Source organism: Vigna unguiculata, chromosome 11 (genome assembly GCF_004118075.2).
Source record: "Vigna unguiculata cultivar IT97K-499-35 chromosome 11, ASM411807v1, whole genome shotgun sequence".
Taxonomy (NCBI): domain Eukaryota; kingdom Viridiplantae; phylum Streptophyta; class Magnoliopsida; order Fabales; family Fabaceae; genus Vigna; species Vigna unguiculata.
The window spans coordinates 36,016,711-36,044,297 of record NC_040289.1 but is presented as its reverse complement, the minus strand read 5'-3'; the positions used below and the strand labels follow the sequence as shown (position 1 = coordinate 36,044,297).

The following is a 27,587-nucleotide window of genomic DNA, read 5'->3' as shown; positions in this document are numbered from 1 at the left end:
ATGCTTTTTTCAATTTAAAGTTCCAACATTATAGAGCTTGCATTCATAGCTTCTAGCTCACTGTTATGGATTCAAATATCCATTTGCTAAGTATTTAATGGGGTGGGTTCCCATCACTCAAAGGGACCCAAACTCATTTTCACAACAATCTTTACCTTTCCTTTATGCAATTCGCACATTTTTCATATATGTGTGGTTTTACTTCAAAAATAATGAAATAAAATTATAGAAATTCTCAAAGCATCTAATATGATTTACTTATTAATGTCAAAAGTCTTTTCAAATCACGTTTATAGGTCACTGAATATGAGCAATGATTGTGTATTGATTTTCCTACGATTAATTTTGTAGCAGAATGTCAACATATAAAATATACAAAGTTCAATGTATCACATTAAATTTATAGGAGTTTAATGTTGATACGTCCATGCAAGCAAGTAGCCCCCATAATCCAATGCTAGTTGATTGAAGAAGAATATATTAGTTTTTCTGAAATGTTTTTGAGAATCTGCTTTGTGGTCAGTGCTAATAATCGAAGACATGATTGAACCTTGAAGTTGTGCCTGATAGGTTAATAATGACCTTGGAATTTTGGTACTTCATTACAGAAAAGTGAAAGTAAACACAGTTAAATTACACCTATAATTTTACTTAAGTGTGTTTGTGACTTGAAAAATGAGATTTTCACTTATTGTCTTATCTAGGTAAAGGTAAGAATTTCAAAAAAAAAAATCTGCCGTCAAATGATGTGTTAACGAAGGATTATAATAACAGTTTTTGTTTGGTTTTGGAGGCATTGATTGAAGTGGGAAGCAAGATAGCATAGTGTGAGTTAACAGTGGATGGACGGTTGACAAATGATTACAATGAGAAAAGTGGAAAATGATAGCAATGGAGTGACAAGCATTACGTCGTTTTCATCTAGCAAGTGCTTATTCATCATTTATTCATTCATGGAAACAATGAAACAAGAAAACCTTAACCTACCCAAATTAATAGGCTTTTTGTAATGAAATGGGGTTAGTGTAGGTCAACTCAATCTTCTCAACAAGACACTTAAGCACTGGTTAACCATTCACTGAACAACGTTGTGGAATGTTGAGTCAAAAAGGACCTTGGCTGACACAGATCGCTAAAATCACCAAATTCCCAAGTATACTTTGTAGTTATTCACAAACACACTTTCCTAGTGCTACATTTCTCACAAACAACCAAACCTATTCATGGATCACGATTCACAACTAAAATTTATAATAACGACAAACAAAATCGATAACCACTAAAACCAAACAAAAACAAGTCAGAAGAAACATAACAGCGAAAAGAAAAACCCTAACCCCCAAATCCGTAAAGCGTTCTTCCCTGTCTCTTGAGGGCATAGACAACGTCCATTGCCGTAACGGTCTTTCTTCTGGCGTGCTCGGTGTAAGTAACGGCGTCGCGAATCACGTTCTCCAGAAAGATCTTGAGAACGCCGCGAGTCTCTTCGTATATGAGACCACTGATACGCTTCACACCACCTCTACGAGCCAAACGCCGAATTGCAGGCTTCGTAATTCCCTGTATGTTGTCGCGCAATACCTTACGGTGTCGTTTTGCTCCTCCCTTTCCCAAACCTTTACCTCCCTTTCCACGCCCAGACATCTTCTTCCTTGCAAAATCGCGATGACAGCAACACTCACGATCTGTACCAAATTCACCAGAGATTCTGAAATCGGAGGGAAATTCTATTTCTATTTATATGTGGTGTGGATCTGTGAGAGGTTGCAGCGGAGTGTTTGTGACCGTTGATGGTTCGTTCGTGGACGGTTCCGATTTGGGATGATGGTTGACGCGGATTGATGAAGTGGACTATTTCTTTTGGCGCGCGCTAAATGGCGCCACTGAAATTTTGTTCAAAACTTGTAAATACAATTAAATTTGAAACTTAATTTGGCTAAAATGATCACTTCAAAACAAAGAATTTGAAATTCGATGAGCTTATAGAAATAATTAACTGATGTTATAAATGTTAATTGAGTTCATATTTTTTTTAAACTAAAAGGTGTTTTGGTGTAAATTAAGCAGGAATAAAAGATAAATGAAGCATTATAATAATGTTTTTTTAAGTATAAATCACAATTATCTTGAGGCTTAAAAGAATATTATGATTGACAAACTTTTTTTCAGTAACCTATATTAAAATTATGAATTGTGGTTTACAAATTTTGTTAAATAATTAAAAAGAAATATGATGATATTACAAATTTTACAGATAGCATCGTCAAACCTATAATTTAACTCATACCAAGTCATAACATAAATGTTCTTACCAGAAAAAAACTTTGTAGATCTCGAATTTTTAATTAATCAATAATACTGTACAGAAAAGAGATAAACTCTAAAGTATTATTTTAGAATAAGTAAAGTAAATAATGACTAACTATAAGGATCTAGTAAATTGTTTGATATTAGAATTCGTGTAATCAAAATAAAATATAGATATTTTATACTTTAAATATAAAAATTATAAATAAAAAGATTTAAGCATTGAAGAGAAAAATCTAAACCTGTCCAGATTAATAGGCTTTTTGGACTAATGAAAAGGGATTACTGTGAGTCAACTCAATCTTTCTCAACATGACACTTAGTTAACCACTGATACGACACCGTTGTGGAATGTTGAGTCAGAAAGTACCTTGGGTGATACGAAACGATAAAATCATCATTCACAAGCACACTTTGCTGCTGCCACGGATCGCTGCGTGCAATGTCTACATGCTTCTATTATGTCTCACAATTCTCAAGTACGAAACAAAACTTTTCACCATTATAACTTAAGTTTTATCTTCTTTTTTTGTTATTATTACGAGGTTGTGTGGTTGTTAACACAACACTTTCAAGGTATTAAAATAACTATGTAAACAAAACTTTTTATTTCATATGTTAAATTTTCTTGATTATGGAAACAAGTTTTTAAGTAAAACTTTCAGATAGAATAATATCCATGTTCGGTTGTGTTGATCCCAACATTATAATTTATAAAGAGAGATTGTTAGATACTAAAACGAAACAAGATTCCTCACATTTTTGTGTTCTATCTCATGATGAGGATATGTATAAAAGGTGCTACTCATAGGTGCATTCTTTGACTTTTCCATGGCAAACCACTTATATATATATATATATATATATATATATATATATATATATATATATATATATATATATATAGTGTTAAGTATGTTTTAATTCCGGAAGTTTGAACTAAAATTGAAATTCGTCAATGTCTGAAATTTCTATACATTTTGATCATAAACTTTAATAATTAATGAATATAGTCATTTTAGCTCAATTACGTTAACTTTTTTTTGAAGTGTTGAACACATCTCTCAGTAGATATTAAATCGAGAATGTGTCAAACAGTGTAAACAACTCCAATATTAACATGAAAAACGTTCGACACGTCAAAAAAAGTTAACGTAATTGGATTAAAAAGACATTATATTCACTAATGTCTAAAGTTTATGGACCAAAATATATAAAAGTTTCAGACAAAGACGAATTACAATTTTTGGTCAAAGTTCAGGGACTAAAAACATACTTAATCCTATATCTATGTATCGATGTATATGTGTGTGTGTGTGTATATATATATATATATATATATATATATATATATATATATATATATATATATATATATATATATATATATATATATATTATTTCGGTGTTTGAAAAAATTGGATTTTGAAACTCATTGTGGTTCCATTTAAAATATGTCATTGGTATTATTTTATAGCTCATTTAGTTTATTTATTCATCATCCCTTCACCCAAATCACAGGCTTTGTTGTGTTGTGTTATGTCGTGTCGTTAGAAGCTCTATAAGCACCACATCGAAATAGTGAAAGACACCATTCTTGGTTTAACCGTCTTTCCAGTTACCTTTCAATGTCCATGATTGGTTGTCTTGTTCAATATGCAACAACAAGGATGCACAAAGGCATGAAGATGCATGGAGGTGTGGAGATATATGCAAACACAAAGATGCACAGGGATGTACAAAGATACACAAAGGCACAAAGGTACACCACAAAGACATGCAATGGAGATGAGATGCAAAAGGGTTAGTCATCCTCGACGAGGACTGAGTGGTCGTTGTTGGGTTGAATGGTGTGCCATGCAATGTAATTCAACGGTGATGGTGGAGGTGAGCAGTGGTTATCACTCTAATCCTCAACTCTTCCGTTGGTAGTTTTTGCTACCACCTATCATGTAAATGTTTTGAATACTAAAACGCTTGGAAGATGAACAATAAAATTATAGAGGAGGAAACAAAAAGATGAATAGTAATGTTGGATAGAATAAGAGACTCTTATACTAAAATTACATTTACATTCTTATTAAAATAAAAAAATAAAGTGATAATAATTTCAAATGGTACATTATAAACGGAATTCCATAGGACGAGTTTCAAAACCCTTTATTCAAAATTATATATATATATATATATATATATATATATATATATATATATATATATATATATATATATATATATATATATATATAAAATAAGAGAAGACTAACCTTTAATATCTCAACTCTATAATAATTAGTAAGTTTTTTTATGTTATACGATATCATTTATAGTTTTGGTGTAATTTTGTAAAATAAATCTAAAAGAAGTAACAATGAGTAACTTGTATGACATTCATGATCTTGTATTTAAGAAGCCATGTTTACGGAAAATGACTTCAAATCTATGACACAAATCATACAACATGATTTTTTTTTTCTTTAACAAAATTTGCCAAAGAGCATTTTAATTTGATTAATTTTTGAAAATATATTATAATTAATTGTACAACACAGTCCACTTTTTTAATGAAAATTTATATAACAAATACGACTTCGGTGGTTTTATGTTTGAATTAAAGTCGAATATATAAGCAAGTATGACTTTAATTTTTGCTTCTAGATGTTGTCCTGCGTAACAAGTACCACTTCAACTAAAAAAGAGAATTGAAGTGATATTTATCATATATAACTTTAGTTAAAAGATAAAAAATAATCTTTCAAATCAAATTCATGTTATCGATTTATTCAATATAAAGTCTTGAATCATAAATATGATTCACTCATTATTATAATTTTCTAAAATCTGGCATTTGTAATAACCTATTTACGAAACTGCACCAAAACAGTGAAAAAAAACCACAATACACATTCTCTTCAATGTGTAGCATAGAGGTCACTCTTCATTCTTCGATGCCAATCTGGCAGTATATGCAAATGTAACAATAGCCAAAAGGTAAATTTCTTACCCTTTTTCTCAGCTTTTCACCCTGTTATAATCCAAGGGTGACATGTTTCTTTAAAGTGGAAAAAGGGCTTCTTGATTGAGCTTAAAGACAAATTCTCAGCACTCCATTTCTGTCCAAAATCCACACTGTAAAGAAGTGATGGCTACATCACACCATAGGGAAAGTGACGGTCACCACTTACCAACAGTTATTTTAATCTCTGATATCTTTTTGGGTATCCACTTTTTTTGTTTAATTTACTGCTTCTTTCTTTTTTCTTTACCCCTCTCCACTCAAGCTTATAAAGGAAAATGACTTTAGTGTAAACATATATAATTTATAGAATACATCACATAGAAACCCCAAGTACAATTTGTAGAAGTTTTTAACCCAACAACACAATGTTGCTGCTACTGAGGCCTAGTCTATAAAAACATAAAGGGCACTAAAACTTCACCCCAGATTGAAGTCTAATACTACACATGGTCACATCCATGATTCAAATAAGTACCATATATTTACATTACCCACTACAAAATCCAAAACAATCAAAGCATACAAATTAGTCATTTAAGCATGTAATTATTTTAATAGAATGTGCCAAAGGAGGAATTATTTCCATGAGGCTCTTGAGCAAGATTTGCAGGAACTATGGAATCAAAGAAATTGACCCAATTCTCTTCCTCTTCATCCTCTTCCTCTCCATTACCCATGTGACTCCACTGAAGTGGAGGGTTCATTGCAATTTCGTCATTCTTTGCAAATCGTCCTCTGATTCGTGGCCTGCTATCTGCCAATGTCTTCCTGCATGCATACTGATTCCCAGAAGAAAACAAATTAATATTTATGTTGTGGTTGCATCATGACCAAACACTAAACAGTGTTGTGGTGGACCAATATTGCTATATACAGTGTCTTATTTGTTTCTTTCCTCCTAGACGTTACAGTAATGGGGCTACTAGCTAGTTACCCTACAGAATGAGACAGATATGTGAGAAGATTTTTCTTACTTTACAAATCAGGTCCGGTTGCAACACACTAACACTAACATACACATGAAGTCACTATTATGTATAGTCTTTAATTAATATCCCCTGTGCAGCCTACAGGTCTCTATCGTGCAAAGATTGTGTTGAAAGAATCACTAATTCGATCAGGATTTGTCAAACCCTTCTATGATTTTAGCATGATATGATGCAACCTTCTATACGGCAACATGGTTTTTCAGCACCAACTTTCCTCTTCATCTGTCCATGATACTGCAGTTTGTTTCAAATTCGTCCAAATCTCACTTTCACTTTTTTTCTGATATGAAAAATAATATTCACATAGTTCGATGGTACATATTCACTATTTCAAGTATTGTAGTGAGATTGCAATACAAAAGTTTATCAGAAAACTGCATCTAAAAATAAAAATAAAAACTATACCTTAATTTTCTTGCCGAAGTTCCTCTGATTTCTCTTGCTCCTATATCTCTCAATCCTCACTTTCTTCTCCTCTGGGCTATAAGGACTGGTTCTGCTCATTTCTTCTATGATCAAGCTACTTTCACTCGACAATGGACTATCTGAATGATGATAATATTGCATTCCATGAAATCTCTGTATATACAAAAGATGACCCAACAATCAATTTGCATTACAACAAAATCATTTATACATGTATTAAGAGTTCACTTCCACTTTTCTCCAATTCCATAATCTCCAACAAAAGCAAAGTTTAATTTTAACTTTATGCTTTAAACCAACCGCTATATATCTTCTATGTGCATCACTACAATTAGAGTATATTAAAAAAAAATTAACCAAACAGGGAACACATTAAAGGTTGTGACAGTACACAAAAAAACTCCATGGGCTGCCAAGTAGGTATGTATATACAGTGAACCAAACAGGAAAAATAACTTCAAGTTCTCTGTCATGGTGTTGATCATTGTTGTTTAAGTGGTGTACTAAATAAAGATATGAGCACTTTAACATTTTATATATATATATATATATATATATATATATATATATATATATATATATATATATATATATATATTAATTTCAAAAGCTCATAGATCCAGGACAATTACAGTGCTTCAAACGAAATTGGTCTCTTTCTCAAGAGATTACGTACGACCTGGACAAGATAAATAAATAATTTATACATATTGAAAAATTAAATTAAATTTTTAAAATACTAAAATTCAAATAAATAAAAATGAGTTAAAAGTCATATAATTGATATGCATAATAATTGAGACGTGTTTAGAATTACAGGTGTATTTTTTGTGTTGTTTCTGAATTAGAGACGAAGTCTTGTCTCCACAATTCACATATTACTTTTTTGTGAAATGCTAATGTAGGATTGGAAAGTGCAATTTAAAGCATAATTAAAAGTGTAAGTAAGTATTAGTGTAGTTAATAAGACGTGTGTTTATAATTAGTGAGCCAAAAAAGGAAGGGACCTGAAGGTCACCGGTACTGCAAGCTCTCCGTACGGGACCGTTTTGGGAATCAAGCAACTGAGCGAAGAGAGGAGAAAAGGGGTGGTGGGGCCCACCACTGTTCTTCTGCAGCGAGTGGCTGCTCACGCTCCTCTGCACCCGCCGAGTCTCGTAACTCGCCAGCGAACTCGGCGACCCCATGTAGCTGGTGCACCCGCTGCTGCAGCTGTTGTACGTGTTATTCGAACTCGCCTCTGAATCAAACTCGCCCAGGGCCACTTGGTGGTGGTGCGGCTGAGGAGCGGCGGCGTACTGCATTGGCGCCGCCGTGGATGCGTCCTGCGGAGAGAGAAAATGGGCGAGGGATTCGGCGGAGGGTGAGAGGGAGGCGTTGCGGTGTGAGTACATGTTATGAGAGAATTCTACTATGATTTGTAGAAGAGAAGAGAAGAAGGTGAAGAGTGAGTTAGTGAGTGAGTGCATTAGAAATGTGGAGTGGTGGGTATTTAATATTTTTCGGTGTGGGAGCTGCGAAACAGAACAAAAAACAGAAAAGCCCATAGGTTTTCGAACTTCATTTTTTTCTTTGGAAAATGTTAGTGTGAGGCTGAGACTAGACGTGACGATGATGTCACCATTTCCGCCAAGAGTTGACTTCCTTTACTACCCCCTAGTTTTTCAATTATTTTTAAATAAAGGCTAAATATACTTTTTTTTTTTTATATATATAAACTTAGACGCAAAAATTGGTATTAGTAATTTTCTTAAACTTTATACGTTATAATCCTCGGACTTTATAAGTGATCCAAGGATCGATATAATCATTATAGAAAAAACTCTATTTGGATATGTTAATCTCTATTTTATGGTGACATTTTAGATAGCATGCGTTAAAATAACGTAGAAAACTTAAATCTTACTTTAGATTGCATTTGGCACGGCACGATAACAAAATTTAATATTATTGAATTAAAATGATTATTTTTATTATTTTTAAAGTCTAAATATAAAAATGTATCCAAATTTAGGTTATTAACGAATTTTAATTTCAAATCCAAATTTAGAGTAAAAACATATTTAACTTTTAAATAATTGTCTAATTAATTAATTAAGGGTATGTAATCCAGCTGTTTTCTTTATGAATTAAGAGAGATTGTTCGTGTATTTATTTAGCTTCAATATTCAAATCATCTTACACACCCTGTTTAGGATGGAAACAGTAGGGGTGGCAAAATGGGTTAGACCCCATGGTCTCACTAACTCATGTTAAAAGGGACAAGTTGGGTTGAAGATTTCAACTCGTTAGCATGTTATGATATGTCCTGTCAATCTAACTGGTCAAAATATATGTTAGTTCGTCCCAACCGTTTGCCCATTTTTTAAAAATAAAATAAATAATTAAAAAGATTGATTTTTTATATTATATTTTTTAATGTGAAAATATATAATAGTATTGTAATTAAATCATTAACACTTACAAATTAAGTTTCAATTATTAGTATGATTGAGTTGTTTAACATGTAAATGTAATAATTATTTTAATCTATATAATTAAAAATGTTAACTAATAAATAGAAAGGTGAAAGATAATTTATTTGATTAAATATGCTTTTAATATTAATTTATAAGGATATATAAACAAATTTAAAAAAATTAAAAATAAATTATAAAAATTAAAAAAAAAAAAAAACTAATGGGTCAGTCCCACCTGGCCCGTTAGCCCGTCTTGTATGGGACAAGTTATGACTATTAACCCCTTTTTATTTGACAGTCTGGCCTGACCCGATCCGTTTTTGATGGACCACTAACGGATCGAGGCAAAACGGGTCGACCATCCCTAAAATAATATATGTATTTACTTTGGTAAATAATTTATTCAATATAATAAATATTGACGTTTTAATATAAAAAATTTAATTTCATTACTTAATTTTGCTATTTTTTCGTTTTGTTAGTAATTAGGATAATTAAAAATGTGTTTAATATTTAATAATTAAAAATAATAATTAATATTAATATATAATTTTTTTTATATTACTTTCTATTTTTTATTTGTAAATTTAAAATCTTGAGTGATTTTTTTAAACATAATTAAATTACAAACTAATGATAACTTTCTTTGAATAGACATGTATGATAATTATTAAAACTGAACACGTATCTAATTTTTTTAAGGGTTAAATATGGTTTTGGTCTTTTAATTTTTAGTGAAAATTATAATTAGTCTCTCTTTAAAACTTTGAATCAATTTAATGCACTATCTTTATAAATGTGTGGATTTAGTCCTTTAAACCATTTTTTTTTAAATTTATTTGATGTTTCAAACTAGTTTCTCAGCTAACATTAGAACGAACATTGTGTCAAACGGTATAAAAAAACTAAAATACTATAATGAGATACGAGATGTGTTTGAAACATCAAATAAATCTAATAAAATTTGGTTAAAATGACTAAATTCACGCATTTATAAAGTAGGAAGACTAAATTGGTTCAAGGTTTTTGAAAGGAACTAATTTCAATTTTCTCTAAAAGTTGAAAAACTAAAATCATATTTAATTTTTTTTAATCATAAATTCAAACAAATTTAATAGAATTAAAAAATGTGTAATATGACTATAATTTTTTGTTTTATTATACTAAAAACAAAATATATTAATATTTATTGTACTTTGTAATCAAGACTATAGTGTTTTTTTTTTTTCTATAATCCATAGTGTGCATGAAATCCTTAAAATTCAAAGGATAAGACAAGTATGTGTGCTAGCTAATTTGGTCTCACTACTTTAATATCTATATAATCTTTGGAAATGCTTATGATATTTTCATCCACCACCTTTTCATAAAAAGGACATGGTAGATATGCATAATAGCTGCCAAAACTAACCTAGCTACATCAACTTTTTCTTATAGGGACAATTGAAACCATTTTTGTTAAAACAATAATCAAGTTCAAAACCAACATCACATAGACCAAGCAAGTTGAAAATTAACATCTTGAGCAATGTAAACATATTTGGTTAATTTTACGTTAATTTTAATTATTCAACTTCATATTTTGTAGAATAATTTTATACTATCTTATTTAAAATTTAAAAAAACAAAAATATTAATTTCATTTGGTCAAATAAAAAATCTTTAATAAATGGGAATTCTTCATTGTTTTTTGGCAGTATTAGATTTCCGAATATTGTATGAAGATTTTATTGTTTAGAAATTTTGTTCACAAAGTTATTAATCATAAAATGAAGGAAGAAAACTGAAATGATATGATATCTATTGATAGGTGACATGGTTATGTCCTCTTTGAACGTTGTTCTTGAAATATGAACATCGTATTTTGCATTACCTTATTATTCGGTTGAACCTTTTGATAATAGAAACAAAGCAATAAGTTCGTGGGTGACACAAGTCAAATAAGATCATCATTACCTAACACCAAAAATTTACTCTTATAACTAAATTTCACTATTCAACTATTACCTTCATTCTTGTTTATAACAAAAATGTGATTTACGTAAATTAAAAGGTTATGTAATTGTATTGAACCTTATTAATATTATGTTTTCTTTGTTTTTTATATGTTTTTTATGTTATTTTTCATTACCCTTTTTAACTACATTCAAACAGTAGTAGAATATCTTATTTTACTCAATTATTACTACAATATTTTGTAGTTTAGACCATACTAAATTAGACAACGGCTAAATAAATGTGGCCTAAATATATAATAAACAACATTTTTATAAATATTGTATAAATATCGTGAAAGTCCATGATTATATAACTGTTGTTTTAAACTATGTGGAAAAACCAGTAAAAATGTGGTCTAAAAGTATAGGTTAGATATAAAATCAACCAAAAAGACTGTTATCCATTGTAAGGATTTTAAGGAACAATTTTAAAAGTATTGTTGTACTAAAAATCGTTGTCTATTACCTGTAGCTACACTCACCTATACCACATCTAAAAAATTGTGGTATAATCTTTAGACAATGATTTTTATAACTTACGTCACATATTTATGTCGTTGTTTAAAATGATTTTTGTTGTAGTGTATTTATATACATGTATTATTTTAACAGAGTACACAAAAGTATAATTGGTGATTGATTATATTATTTAACTAATGAACATGCTTTGTAATCAGTTTCAATATCATTAAAAAAATATGGTCCCACCCTCGTCTACAAAATTAAGTTTTTAAGTGCAAGAATCATTACGTTTTGAACTCCATTTGTTAAAATTTAATTGCACTTCTATATTTATTTGAAATTTACATCTTGTTTATAGATATATGTATGAAAACAGAGAAAATTTTCAACATTTTCTGTACTATGAGAAGCATAAAAAATAATAACAACGATTTCTGTAATAAATTAAAAATACAATTTGATGTTCCTAATTAAGTTACCAATGGCAAATTTTAATACGCTTTTTTTTTTCTTAAACTAATATTATCTGGAATAAAATCTTAATTAAATATACTAAGTGATACAAAGCCACCACTGTAAAGTAACATTTCCATCCCCTATAAGGTTATTACATCAATACGAGTATATTTGGACAATTATTTTCTTGAAATCATTTTGAAATGAAATTTTCCATATACGTATAAATTGAGTTTCATAAGTTATTGCATAAAAATTTTTATTTTTGTGTAAATTAATTTTAGTTTATAAAAAAGAAGAAGTTTCTTTTTGGTTATTTTTTTCTTATATTACATACTATACGGTGAAACAACATAAGTCCTCTTTACTTAAAGTAATTTGTAAAAGCTTAAACAAAATTGTTGTGATAACAAGGGTGAATAAATTTACTCGTTCAATCTTCTAAATTTATAATTAAATATATGATATTTTCACTTTTGCGGCTCTTAAATTTATATAATACTAGTCTTCATTAAATATCACACTTATAAAGATATAGAAATTCACATAACTTTAAATGAAGAAGTGCATAAAGGTCTTTTGATTTTTTTTATTTTCTTTTCTTTTGTTCTTCTCATTCGTGTATGCAATGAATGAAGAGTGGGTGGGGACCTCAAAGTAGCATCTTCAAGGTAGGTCCTATAGAATCGTCTATGTCAACTCAAAATTTAGCACGCGTATCATTTAAATAAAAAAGCAAAAAGAAAAAGAAAAAAAAGTGACAAAATTATTTGCCACCAAGACTTAGAAATTAAATGGAAATATAAAGATCTTAACTATTGCTAATGAAATTTCCTAATGACTTACCCAATTTCTAAAATCTAAGACCGTAAAAATAAAAAAAATAATTTGTGGCCTTGTGTGAATCTTAATTGATTAATATTAAAAATTCGAGAGTCAATCCAACTCTCATGTTAAATAGAAATGAGAAGTTTGAGAAAAAAACTTGTTGATTTAAAGTTTTAGGTTGAAATTGATATTAAAATATTAGATTTATGTCTCATTATTGTTATCTTTTCTCAATGAATCATTGTTTGAAAGATCCATAAGTGATATTAAAATTGAAAAATCATATTGATAATTGACTTATACAAGTCAAAGTTACAAAAGTCTTTTTGACTCAAGTCAAGTAAGTATGTTTTGTTAAGATGAAAATAAGTAAGTACTCTTGAAATGTTTTCATCACTACTAAAAAAACATAAATTTCCTATCAATTTTGCTGTAATTTTTTTTTTTAAAAGTCCTTACAAAATTTGTTATGAAAAATAATTTGCAAGAAATTATTACAACTTTTTTTAAATTATTTTGTACAAAACATTTTTCAAACAAAATTTGCAAGTAATACTCACAAATTGTATAATTTAGTAAAAAATAGTTATCTACAAATGAATGACTTGTGAATTGAAACTCTTTAAAAAATTAACAAAAAAAAAATACAAATTCTTATAACAATTTTTCAAAAAACCCTCAGATTTACATGGAAGGAGAAATATCAAAGTAAATAAACTCACTTGAAAGAAAAATTATGGAAAAAATTTCTCGAGGAGAAATTATTAAAAATATCCATAACTCATTGGTTTAAGGTTTTGTCAAATTTTTGTGCATATTGGACTCATAAGTCATTATTGTTGACTCAAAAAAACCCATGAATTATTTTGATTTTGGTATACTTCATGTCACCAACTTTCATAGTTCTCTCACCACTTCGTTGTCCCCACATACGTAATCAATCTATATTTTTTTCAGTTACTTTGGCAAAGCACATGCACACCTGAAACTCACAGAGAATTGGTTTTGCATGTGAAGATTACACTGAAACGAATAATTTAGATATTTTGATGATGAAGTGATGGATATGTTATTAGAAATTGATTGAAAAGAAGTGCCTCCATGCAAGATTTTTGCCTTCAAAAATTAATGAACGTCAGAATCACGGAATTAGGGTAACTTGCACAACTTCTTAGCTTCTTACGATTTATTTGTTCTGTTCAAGAAATAAACGAACACAGTATATTAATTTAGCATGTTATAAATACACTAGATATTTAGGTCCACATTCAACATAAATTCACATTTGAAAAGAAAAAAATTTTGGATGAATAATTTTAAGACTTTATTATAAGAAAAAACCACAAAGATATTTGATGATTATTTTCGATTCACTCATATGTAATTGTTAATCGACCATTTTGTAAAAATGCGATGACGCGTAAAAAGTGCATCCTTAGCTTAACTTATTTAACTAATGATAAATAAGGAAAATCTTTCATCTCACTCACATTCATATCAAAGTGGTTGATGATAACACTTTCTAAGTTGAAAATAACATTACGTTGGTCAAGTTCAACTTCGTTCAAACCAATTACATATATATTATATATAGAGAGAATACATGAATAAAATAAAATAACAAGTTCATCATATAACATATCTCTTATATCTATCATATATATTATATATCTCATATTTTTACAATCCTTAAAAATTCCCAACACCCATACTATTTCATACTATAATTATATAACCTATAATATTTTATATTATAATTTGACTCTTAAAATTCAATAAGTTTGTATCTCAATTAAGTCCGCATCAAACTTATCATAATGCACACTTAAGTAAATATTTAATGTATAAGAGATGTTTAATGATATTGTCTTGGAATATTTTAAAGTATATCGAATGATCTTTCACTAACACAAAAAAGCCCTTTAACGTCATCTCAATAACGTCTGCCTAAAAAAAGCCTTTTAACGTCACCCTAATAACGTATGCCTAAAAAAAGTCCAACGTTAAAAATGACCGGTGACATTTTTATAAATAACGGGACCTTTTTAACGTTTGACATGGAGCGGACAGACGTCACTTAACGTCTGTTAAAAGATACCTCGAGGTCACTCAAAAAAGGACGTCGGACCCCAGCGCAACAGACGTCCCTTGACGTCGGACCAGGACGCGCCAGACGTCACTTAACGTCAAATACCACACCCCTGACGTTAAGTTTTGGTTTATCTCTGCGCGAAACGCAGAAACCCTCGTGTTGTTCATCGTTTCCGCGAGAGTTCCCGTCGACGACGCCATTTCCGACCCCCTCCAGGTGAGTTTCGAAAGGTTTTCGCCATCAAACTTGTTGGGGTTTGATTATGGGTTGATTTTACGCGTTTTGAACCGATTATTTTCCGTTTTCATCCCCATTTGCAGCGTTTTCAGATTCGTCCCACTTGCTCTTCGTTCCCATTTGACCAGTAGTGTGCGGAGACCCTAGACTCTCTCTAAAAGTTCGTCTTTCAATTAGAAGAGGTTAGTTTTTCATTTTATGTATATATTTGTTCTGTATAGAATTACTTGTATTTTTTTTATAAATGTCATTATAGTTTTAGTCTTAGACTATTTTTTTGTTAATTTTTTGGTCTATTTTTTTTATTTAAAATTTTATAATAATATTTGTAAAATTACGAAATAAAATTATATTTATTATTAGATATATACATGTTTAAATAATTCTCATTACATTTTACTTTTAAATATTATTGTTGCAGTGTTATTTTATATACGTAAATTTATTATACTTATAATATCCTGTGAGCGAAACTTAATTAAGTTTGACAATTTGTTTCCCTGTTCAATTAGAATCTTACAATTGATAGGAATATATTAGGTTTTCCTATTATCATATTTATAATCTTATTATGTATGTAAGTATATGAATAAAAATATCCAATATTTGTTTATTGCAACAATTTTATGTAATTAATTAAATCTCTTCAATATTTTTCTTATCTTTTCAGCTTTTATATATTAGACTCTTTCAGAATCTAAATTTTTACTAAAACATTTTAAAAATATTATTTCTACCACTCACGTTGATATCCACCAAAAACTAAAACAATAAATCTAGTTATGATAACAGGTTAACATATACTAGCACTGAAATTACTTAAAAACATATCTAGTTAATATTAGGAACAAATTAAAAAAAAACAAAAAAAGAACTTAATATTATTAGCTAAATTAACATTTTTCTAATCTTAATAACTTAACATTCTTTTAATCTTAACAACTTAATTAGACTAGTCCTATAACCAACACAAATATTGTGGTAACAAAAATATTGAGGCCATATTAAATATTAAATCTTTTGTCCCAAAGTATCATCAGTCAACATGGTTTGACTTGAAAGTGTGGAACATTTAAGAATAAGAAGACTTGCATGTCACTGTAACAACAAAGAATAATTTCAAAATGAACAACATAATTTTATATATATAATATATATATATATATATATATATATATATATATTATTTACAATATTATGTTTCTATTAGAATTTTTCATAATTCATGATTCATTATAAAATTTTATAAGAAAAAATTTTCTTTTATATTTTTTTTCTAAAATTCTAATTGACAAATAATTTTTTTTAGATATAATTATCTTTTATAAAATTATAAAATTTGTAAATGTTTCTTATCAAATTTTTCGAGAAAAGTGTTTTGTATAAAATATTTTAAAAAAATAGTAGCAATTCTTTAAAAATTATTATTCATAATAAAATTGTTCTGGTCAAGAAAAATGGGAGATAATTCTTCACCAAAACAAAATGAAAGCTTTAAGACTTATTTAGGTCAAAAAACTCCGTCCCTTGACCATGGGAGTAATACTCTTATTTATATTATAATCAGTTACAAAATATTGATCCCCAAAATTCACCAAATAATAACTAAAAGCCTCCCCCCTATCTAATTCTAAGATATTCATAAAAATAACCACTTTTCTTGGGAAACGGCATTATCTTTTACCTTCCCCAAATATAATAACCACCCTACTAACCAAAAACACCACGAAATATAAAACTGATCAATGCCACCCCCTCGCCATCATACCGAAACAAAATACTGCGGTGACAGCCTCTCACACCCTCTCGGTCAAAAGCCGACCTCATCTAATCAACATCTCAACTCGTCGACTTACCGAGTCAAAACCAATCTTTCTCTCAGCCCTCAACCGACTCCCTCCAGTCCAGGACATAGCTCTCCAAATTGTGCACGATCTCGGCCTCAAGACGACGAGAGCAGAATTTGCCTTGTCACCCTTGTCTTTTACTAATTCCCGTAAAATCATCATTACTCCCTGCAATTACGCTTTCACACGTAACGTACCTGCCGTTACTTCCTGCATCCACGCCCCCACGTGTAAATCATCCAACGGTTACTCTTTCAGGATACCCCTCTTTTGAATACCAAACGACATTTTATTTTCCCCCCTTCTTAATTTCCTCCGCTTATCATTTCCTCACTCCCTCACCTTTCACTCAGACTTTCCACCTCCCCTCGTCTCGCTCAACCGCCATTTTCTTCTTCCAGGTACTTCTTCTTTTCTCCTTTTCAAATTCTTTGCCTGCATTTCTGATTCTTTGCACTGGTTTCTTATATATTGCCTCTATCTTTGCATTGTGTTTTTAGATTACATCCTCATTCTCAATCACACTAACTTATTTTGAGAAAAACCCTTCCTTTAGCGTAATTTAGTCGCCCTTCATGAACGACCATTACAACACCCTTTATTCTTGGGCCCCTCTGGCCTTGCGGCGGGAAACTTCTACCATGACTACCCTATCTAGGGTTAGAACTTTTAGACGCCATCAAACACTGTGTAAGAGCAATGAATCTGACGTAACTGTCATCGCTTGCGATAATGACGAACCCATCTGTAGAGACGACAACCTTTTCCCTATTTCTCCCCGCAAATTTACCTTCATGTACGTTACCCTATTCGAAAAATTAGGTTTACGCTTACCATTTAACACCTTTGAAAAGGAACTTCTCACCGTTTTAAACGTTTCACCCTGCCAACTTCACCCCAATAGCTGGGCCTTCGTTCGCGCATTCCAAATTTTATGTACCCACTTTGGCATTACCCCTTCAAGCAATATGTTTCTTTACTTTTTCGAGTTGCGATCCCCCCATAAACACCCTCTGGCCTCTCTTAGCGGAGTCAGTGGCCGAGCTCTTCTGACCTTGTATAACTCCTCTTACAAAGGCTTTAAAGGTATCTTTATAAAAATAGTCGCCCCCGACCCTAATTCTTCCCTTTTAGAAGGCTTTCCTCTGTACTGGTGCCAATCCCCTAACCTTCAATCCCCTCGGCAATTAGACGACCTGGACCCCTCCGAGAAAAAAGACTGCCTGATGCTGGAACAACTGGATGTTGTTTTTGATACTCGAAAACTCTTAGAGCTGGAATTCCGAGTAGTAGACCTAAAATTTCACATCGGTACTTACTTTACAACCGTTTCTCTATTACAACAGTTTTATTACTGACTCTCTCCTTCTAACCGACTTCATTCCATTTTGCAGATAGCCTAATGGCGATGTCTCATGAAGATATGCTGAAACGAGCCCGCCAACTTAAAAGACAAAAAACCTCCACTCCCGGCGCCAGTCCTTCAGCTCCTCCTCCTCCTCCCCGTATCGAGCTCAACGAAGAGGTCTCGGAACCCGACCACGAAGCCTTAACCCGACGATCCAGAGCCCGGGGTAAGAAGATTGTCGAGACTACCTCCCAACAGTCAACCTCTCAGACTCCAATAGCTCCACTCCATACCGCAGACAATACAGAATTAAGCTTCTGGCACCCTCAATTCCTTCACTCTCAACACAGCCGTAAACATAACTACCTTCGCCATGACGTCAATCTCCTCAGAGCCCAAGATCCCCAAACTCTCCACGAAAACCTCCTAGCTGATCTCCATAGGGCCGAAGCCACTAGCATCATGCTGATGGACCAATTCACCCTACAAACCACCCAAAAATCTCTTGATCTTGAACAGAAAGATCGAGCCTTGGCTCTTTCCAAGACCGAAACCTCCCGTCTGACCAACGAAGTATCCGAACTGACAATTCAAGTCAAGAAATCAGATGAATTAATCGCCGATCTGCAAAACCAGCTGAAAGCCTTTGAAGCTGAAAAAGAAGGCTGGGTCCTCAAAGAGAAAGACTTTGTCCAAAATTCAGAACTCCTCAAGGATCAGATCGGCACCTCGCTGAATATGGGGTTCCAACTAGCCCTAGATCAAGTTCGAGTTCTTCATCCTGATGCAGACTTATCAGCAGCGGATATCTCCAAGGCAGTGGTCGATGGGCAGCTTGTTGATATTGACGACTAAGCGTCCTGCTCTCTTTTTGTTTCTTTAACTTTTAACTTGTCTATTTCAATATTCCTACTTTCCTGCATGTACTTGACACACATTATGCTTTAAATTACATTTTTGCTTTCCTTATTCCCTACGCACATCAATTACTCGACTAGATAATACTTCGTTTATAAACCGATCCTCCCAATCTTTCAAAATACTTAAACAATAAGTAGTCTATACTTTTATCAAGCTAAACAACAACTCGTTTAAAACCCGAGCTACTCAATTCAACGACCTATTTAAAACCCCAACTGAACCAAACTTGTTAAACAACAAAAATGATATTAACACAACTCGTCTATAATCCGAGCTCTCAGTCCTACAACCTACTTAAACCCCCACCTTATTTATGAACCAAACTTGTTAAACAACGAAAATGATATTAACACAACTCGTCTATAATCCGAGCTCTCAGTCCTACAACCTACTTAAACCCCCACCTTATTTATGAACCAAACTTGTTAAACAACGAAAATGATATTAACACAACTCGTCTATAATCCGAGCTCTCAGTCCTACAACCTACTTAAACCCCCAACTCATTTATGAACCAAACTTGTTAAACAACGAACAAAATTAAATAAGAACCTGCTCCACAAACCAAATTCTCAATCTCGTTGTTGAACCAGACTCTTCAATCTTGTTTATAAACCAAGCTCTCACTCTCGTTTACAAACCGAGCTCTCATTCCGAGCTCTCCTTCCTGCAAACACCAAAACTTCTCAGAAGATAACAAGCCGTTTATAGACCAAACTCTCACTCCTGCAAACACCAAAACTTCTCAGAAAATAATCACTCGTTTACAAGCCGAGCTGTTATTCCTGCAAACACCAAAACTTCTCAGAAAATAATTACTCGTTTACAAACCGAGCTGTTATTCCTGCAAACACCAAAACTTCTCAGAAAATAATCACTCGTTTTACAAACCGAGCTGTTATTCCTACAAACACCAAACTTCTCAGAAAATAATTACTCGTTTACAAACCGAGCTCTCCAATGGTACCTCCTTTTAGCTTCAAATGTACAAACTCGGAATTTCACCTCGAGTGTATAAACTCGGAATTTACCTCGAGTGTATAAACTCGGAATTTACCTCGAGTGTATAAACTCGGAATTTACCTCGAGTGTATAAACTCGGAATTTACCTCGAGTGTATAAACTCGGAATTTACCTCGAGTGTATAAACTCGGAAAAGAACAGGTGAAACAACACTATCATAACATTAGAAATCAAACACAAACGTTCTTACAAAAAGCAAAAGCAAAACAACTTAACAAAAACTTTAACTAAAATAAAAACGTAAATTAGCTGCATTCCATGTTCGCGGAATTTCCTTCCCCTCCAGCGTCTCCAATTTATAAGCCCCTTCTCTCAGCACTTGTTTGACTCGATAAGGCCCAGTCCACTTTGGAGCCAATTTGCTATCCATCTGAATCAATTGCGCTTTTCTTAATACCAGATCTTGTTCTTGGAACTTCCGTGGTACCACCTTAGTCTTGTAACTTCTCTCTAATCTTCTCTTCACTGCCTCATTAGAAATTTGGGCCAAGTCTCGAACCTCATCTATAACGTCAAGGTTTGCCCGCAAACCAATCTCAGAAATCTCCTCGTCAAACAATCTCACTCTCCCAGTGTTTTCCATAACCTCAATCGGAATCATCGCATCAGTACCGTACACCAACGAAAAGGGAGTCTCTCTGGTAGTTGTCTGAGGAGTAGTATGATAAGCCCACAACACCCGAGATACTTCGTTTGGCCATTCCCCCTTCATCTCTGCCAATCTTCGCTTCAATCCCCTTAATATCACCCTATTAGCTGCTTCCACCTGCCCGTTTGTCTGAGGATGTTCTACCGATGAGAAGACCTGTTTAATCCCTATTTCCGCGCACAACTGCTTTACCTGCGAGCATGCGAATTGAGTTCCATTGTCTGAAATAATCCGACGTGGTACCCCGAATCGGCATATTATATTCTTCCAAATAAACTCTCGGATTCGCCCCCCCGAGATAACAGCAACCGGTTCGGCTTCGATCCACTTCGTAAAATATTCTACAGCTACGATCAAAAACTTGAATTGCCTCACCGCCTTAGGAAACGGACCTAAGATGTCTATTCCCCAGGTGTGAAAAGGCCAAGGTGTACTAATAGAATGCAGTAGCTCTGGCGGAGCATGACTCCAATCGGCATGTTTCTGACACGATTCACATTTCTTGGCGTATTCTATACAATCACTTTTCATAGTGGGCCAAAAGAACCCTCCTCGGATTATTCGGAGCATCAATGCCCTTCCCCCTACGTGACTTCCACAAATCCCCTCATGGAGCTCGGCCATAAGCCGATCTGCTTCCTTTCTTCCAACACAAATCAACAAAGGTCTGGAGTGCCCATACCTGAACAAATGTCCATCTATCAGCGTATACCGGCTTGAGTTTTTCTTTATCTTCTGAGACTCGTTAGAATCCCTAGGTAATTTACCATCCGCAAGATAACTCTTAAAAGGTGCCATCCAAGATTCTTCGATCGCCAAAATCTCCAGCACTTGATGCTCTTCCTGCGCATCAATCCGAGGAGCTACCAATGTTTCCCTTATCACCGATTTATGCTGCCCCGGCTTTGAACAACTAGCCAACTTGGATAACAAATCAGCTCGTGAATTTTGCTCCCTCGGAACATGCACAAACTCAAGGAGGACAAAGTTCTTCGCAATAGCTTGGACAACTTCCAAGTACTTAGCCAACTGCGGATCGCGAGCTTGGAACTCGCCATTCACCTGACCTGCCACCAGTGCAGAATCACTTTTCACCAACAACTTAGTGGCCCCCATTCCTTTGGCTAGAAGCATACCAGCTATCAAGGCTTCATACTCCGCTTGATTATTACTGGCTTTGAAAGCAAACCTTAATGATTGTTCAATCAATACCCCTTCCGGCCCCTCCAGAACGATACCAGCGCCACTACCCCTCAAATTAAAAGCTCCATCCACCGACAATATCCATGTTATCTCCCCCACAGCTCGATTCTCCACAGGTGGCTCAGACAATTCCACCACAAAGTCAGCCAAGAATTGGGCCTTGATTGGCCCTCGTGACTCATACTGTAGCCCATACTCCGACAGCTCTATCGCCCATTTGACCAACCTGCCGGATATATCAGGTTTTTGCAAAACGTACCTGATCGGTAGATCCGTCTTCACTTTAACAGCATGATTCTGAAAATAATATCTCAGACGCCGAGCTGACACTACCACGGCCAATGCAGCCTTTTCTATGGTGGGATACCTTTCCTCTGCACCATGGAGTACTTTACTCACAAAGTACACTGGTTTCTGCTCCCCGTCACCCTCTCTGACTAAGACCGAACTAACAGCATGTTCGGTTACCGATATGTATAAAGATAATTCAGAACCTTTTTCCGGCTTACACAATACCGGCGGTTTGCTCAGATATTCTTTCAACCTTTGGAATGCCTCCTCACACTGATCAGTCCATTGAAATCGCTCATTCTTCTTCAAACATTGAAAGTAAGGAAAACCACGATCTCCACTTTTGGCAAGGAAGCGGGACAAAGCCGCCATCCTTCCCGTCAACCTTTGCACTTCTTTTACGTTACCGGGACTCCTCATATTTATAATCGCTGCACATTTATCTGGATTGGCTTCTATCCCCCTCTCAGTGAGTAGGAAACCCAAAAACTTTCCAGCCTTAACCCCAAAAACACACTTTTCGGGATTAAGCTTAAGTTTGTATTTGCTGATGGTAACAAATAACTCCTCCAAATCTTCCTCATGCTTCTTCTCTTCTACCGAGGTGACTACCATGTCATCCACATATGCATAAACATTTCTTCCCAACATGGGCGCCAATATCCGATCCATCAACCTCTGATAAGTGGCTCCTGCATTTTTTAATCCAAACGGCATTACCCGATAACAATAATTTACTGTTCCTCCCATAAATGCCGTCTTGTCCTCATCTGACCAGTGCATTTTGATTTGGTTGTAACCCGAATAAGCATCTAAGAAACTTAGCAAAGCGCATCCCGATGCGTTATCGACTAGTGCGTCTATATTAGGCAACGGATACGAATCCTTTGGACAGGCATTGTTCAAATCCGTGAAATCCACACACATCCTCCATCTTCCATTTGACTTCTTCACCATCACCACATTTGCTAACCAGGTCGGGTATTGTATCTCTCGGATATGAGCCGCTTCTAATAACTTATGTATCTCCTCAGTGGCTGCCTGAGCTCGGTCTCCACTCAACCGCCTACGCCTCTGAACTTTAGGCTTAGCCAACGGGTTAATGTTAAGCTTGTGACATAGAAAATCAGGATCAATTCCCGTCATGTCGGTCACAGTCCAAGCGAATGAAGAAAGATTCTTCTTCAGCACTCGGATGAGCTGTTGCTCTTGCTCCTGACTCAAATCACCCCCAATTCTCAACTTCTTCCCATCTATAACCACCTCCTTCACCTCTCCCACAGGCTGAGGCCTTCTTTCAGGATGCACCAACCTCGGATCTAACTCGGGATCCAATATTACTCCAGTTGTGCTTACTGAATAGGCTACTCTCCTCTTCAACTTCAGACTATCCTCGTAACATTTACGAGCGGTCTCCTGGTTTACAGCCAAAGTAAGTATTTTCCCCTCATCTGAGGGAAACTTCATTTTTAGGTGTATTGTTGACACCACAGCCCTTAACTTATTGAGAGAAGGTCTTCCCAACAACAAATTATATGATGAAGGGGCATTGACTACTATGTAGCGTATAAATATGGTCTTCGCATCTTCCTTGTCTCTGAAAGTTGTTCTAAGATCAACATACCCTTTCACCTCCACTGGATCTCCAGAGAAACCGACAAGCACTCCATCAAATGATTTTAATTGATCTATCGGAATTTGTAATCCTATGAAAGTATTCCAAAACATCACATCGGCAGAACTCCCCTGATCAATTAGCACCCTGTGGACATTCCTTCCCATCATGATCACTGACACCACTATGGGATCATCTTCATGTGGGATTACCCCTTTCAAATCGTCGTTTGAAAATGTTATGTCGGGGGCTTGTCTCGGCTTATCCACCACTGCTGTGGTCATGACGCTCCTCACATATCGTTTCCTAGCCGAGCTGGTTTGTCCTCCTCCCGAGAAACCTCCTGCTATCGTATTAAAATCCCCCAAAACAGGCGTCTCATGTATATCAGGGTCCGTGCGAATCTCTGATGATTTCTCCTCGGCACCCTTCTTTATGAATTTTGCCAAGAGTCCCTGGTTTGCCAAAACAGAGAGTTGATAACGCAAACCATAACAGTAGTTGGTGCCATGACCTCTGGTTTGATGAAACTCACACCAAGAGTCTAATTTATTGCCAAGCGTTCTCCCCGCAACATTAGGATAACGTAAACGTCTAGCTACCTCCGCATCCTCCAAGACTTGGGCCATCGGCACTTTAAAATTCGGTATCTCTGGCATTTGCGGATGATCGGTCCTTCGTTGTGCCACATAAGGGACAAAACGCCGATCCGTCTTCATCTTAGGAGGGGTTCTTTCTCTTCGATAAGGTCTCATATCTCTTTCACTCCTGGAATGAGTCACTAGCTTCCTGTCTCCTGTCTTTTTGTGGCGCATGGCCTCCTCAGTTTCTATTTCAACAGCCGCCCTTTGTCTGATCTCTGTAAGGCATCTCGGTGGATATCTGTATAGGGACTCACCAAACGAACTGGCCCGAAGCCCTTTCATAAAGGCTTTGACGAGCAAACCCTCGTTAGGGTCTATCAGCCGCATGCTGATGTTGGTGAATCGGTTAAGGAATTGCTTCAACGTTTCTTCGGTGGTTTGCCTTATATCAAACATGTCTGCCATCTCCACCGGTTTGGCTCTATTTGCTGAAAACCTCTCCAAGAAAAGACGCTTGAAATCATGAAACGAACTGATAGATGAATTAGGTATGGTGTTAAACCATTCTAGGGCAATTTCCGTCAATGTACCCACAAACATTTTGCAGCGTATAGCATCATTACCACCCGATATCATCATCCGAGCCTGGAATGCTTTTAAATGTAATTCTGGATCGGAATTCCCTGTGAAAGGTGTGATTTTGGGAATTACAAAATTCTGTGGGATCGGCTCGTTCATGATCGTCTCTGCCAAAGGACTGGTATCAGCCACATCGGAATTCAACCGAGTTGAATAGCGAAAACCAGCCCTAGCAGACTCTAATCTATTCTGCATATCTTCGTTCGCTTTCCGCAATTGTTCCTGCTGTCGGAGTGCCTCCTCCAATCGTTGATGTGTTTCCTCCGTATTTTTCCGCAACCTCTCTCTTTCTCCCAAAGCTTCTTCCCTTAACGCCTGCAAGTCTTCTTCCGCTTTCTTGCGAGTTTCTTCTCTTTCTTTTTCAAGTAGGGCCTGATCGGCCTCCGCCTTCATCTTGATCTCCTCGTTCTGCTTTTGTAGCTCCAGTATGCTCTGCATTATTTGTTGCCGAGTAGGCCCTTCACGTGATGCTCCTCTGCCTCTATTCATTCTTCTGTTCGTCTCTCCTGCTTCCTTTTCTTTCACTGTTTACTATCCTGATGGGGTAAGGATCGAGTTTTACCGTACCCCACGGTGGGCGCCAATGTTCTGGTCAAGAAAAATGGGAGATAATTCTTCACCAAAACAAAATGAAAGCTTTAAGACTTATTTAGGTCAAAAAACTCCGTCCCTTGACCATGGGAGTAATACTCTTATTTATATTATAATCAGTTACAAAATATTGATCCCCAAAATTCACCAAATAATAACTAAAAGCCTCCCCCCTATCTAATTCTAAGATATTCATAAAAATAACCACTTTTCTTGGGAAACGGCATTATCTTTTACCTTCCCCAAATATAATAACCACCCTACTAACCAAAAACACCACGAAATATAAAACTGATCAATGCCACCCCCTCGCCATCATACCGAAACAAAATACTGCGGTGACAGCCTCTCACACCCTCTCGGTCAAAAGCCGACCTCATCTAATCAACATCTCAACTCGTCGACTTACCGAGTCAAAACCAATCTTTCTCTCAGCCCTCAACCGACTCCCTCCAGTCCAGGACAAAAATATATAATTATTAGTTAAAAAAAATCAAAAGAAAATTGACATGTTTTTTTTTTCGTTTTTTAAGTATTATAACCCTAATTAATTTAACTTTCGGTTCCAAAATTCTGCAATTTGAGATAAGTTGACCTAATTAACCACTTTTAGAATCTAACTAGTTACTGAAAAATTCAGTACATATATATTTTTTAATTAACACATCAACTGCTTAAAGATTAAAACAAATGGAAATGCTTTAGATGTACATTATAACATAACATTTGTTTTACGATGAACGAATAAAGCAAGACACGTCCACAAAAGAAGACAAAAACAAGAAACGTGATTTGAAGAAGTAAACGACAACCACAATTACTTTAAATAACCACAAACAAATAAAATACTATATTAAATATCTTCTGAGAATTGAAATGAGTATTTATTATATTAAGGTCATCAAAACGATGAAGTAGACATCGTAAATAATTTTAGTTTTTCCTCTCTTACATGATCTATCTTTCCTTTCCACCATAATTGATCGAAAATATGAGTTAAATATGTTTTTTGTCCCTCAAGATTCAGTGAATTTTGGAATTAGTTTCTTTTTGAAACTTTATACAAATTTAGTCATTCATCTTTAGAAATACGTGAATTTAGTCTTTACCAAATTTTGTTAAATTTATTTGACATTTTAAACACATTTTATGATAATATTTGAGTTAATATTGAAGCGTAAATGTGTTAAACAGTGTAAATAATTCAAATATTATTATGAAATGCATTTGAAACGTCAGATAAACTTAACAAAAATTGGTTAAAAGAACTAAATTCACGCATTTTTAAAGATGAAAGACTAAATTGGTCAAAAGTTTTAAAGATAAACTAATTCTAAATTTCACTTAAACTTGAGTGACCAAAAACATATTTAACCCAAAATATATTAATCATGCGGTGAAGATATAAATGAATATAAATATCATCTTATAAATCAATTTTGTAAAACATAACATCGTCTTACAAATCAATTTTATTAGATGGAGTGAGACTTAAAAGTTGATTATTTAAAAATATAGTAATAGATATTTTATTGTCTAATAATATTTTCCACTTTGCTAGCATGCAATCATGTGGTATGTTTGAGTTGAGGAAGTGGAGTGGG

The 27,587-nt window shown here is 34.0% G+C and overlaps 3 protein-coding genes across 3 annotated transcripts; all 3 read right to left on the bottom strand.

Annotated features, from left to right (window-relative positions):
• Positions 1-911: 911 nt before the first annotated feature.
• LOC114169475 (histone H4) lies at positions 912-1,728 on the bottom strand. The gene has a single exon (XM_028054637.1). The coding sequence runs from the start codon at positions 1,642-1,644 to the stop codon at positions 1,333-1,335; it is 312 nt and encodes a 103-aa protein (XP_027910438.1). The 5' UTR covers positions 1,645-1,728; the 3' UTR covers positions 912-1,332.
• A 3,878-nt stretch (positions 1,729-5,606) lies between these two features.
• Positions 5,607-8,239, bottom strand: LOC114169145. Its single transcript, XM_028054184.1, has 3 exons — positions 7,749-8,239; positions 6,721-6,894; positions 5,607-6,105 (listed from the first exon to the last, which is right to left on the bottom strand). Exons 1-3 carry the CDS (start codon positions 8,208-8,210, stop codon positions 5,878-5,880), a joined length of 864 nt encoding a protein of 287 aa, XP_027909985.1. The 5' UTR covers positions 8,211-8,239; the 3' UTR covers positions 5,607-5,877.
• A 12,395-nt stretch (positions 8,240-20,634) lies between these two features.
• On the bottom strand, positions 20,635-25,881 carry LOC114170402. The gene has a single exon (XM_028055880.1). The coding sequence runs from the start codon at positions 25,879-25,881 to the stop codon at positions 20,635-20,637; it is 5,247 nt and encodes a 1,748-aa protein (XP_027911681.1).
• Between the last annotated feature and the right edge of the window lie 1,706 nt (positions 25,882-27,587).

Excerpts from the sequence above, each read along its gene's own strand:
- LOC114169145 (XM_028054184.1), bottom strand. The coding sequence starts at position 8,210 with ATGCACTCACTCACTAACTCACTCTTCACCTTCTTCTCTTCTCTTCTA. Across the intron at positions 6,895-7,748 it reads GCAGTACCGGTGACCTTCAG|AGATTTCATGGAATGCAATA; the intron begins GTCCCTTCCTTT and ends TTGTATATACAG. Across the intron at positions 6,106-6,720 it reads ACTTCGGCAAGAAAATTAAG|TATGCATGCAGGAAGACATT; the intron begins GTATAGTTTTTA and ends TCTGGGAATCAG.
- LOC114170402 (XM_028055880.1), bottom strand. The coding sequence starts at position 25,881 with ATGAATAGAGGCAGAGGAGCATCACGTGAAGGGCCTACTCGGCAACAA.
- LOC114169475 (XM_028054637.1), bottom strand. The coding sequence starts at position 1,644 with ATGTCTGGGCGTGGAAAGGGAGGTAAAGGTTTGGGAAAGGGAGGAGCA.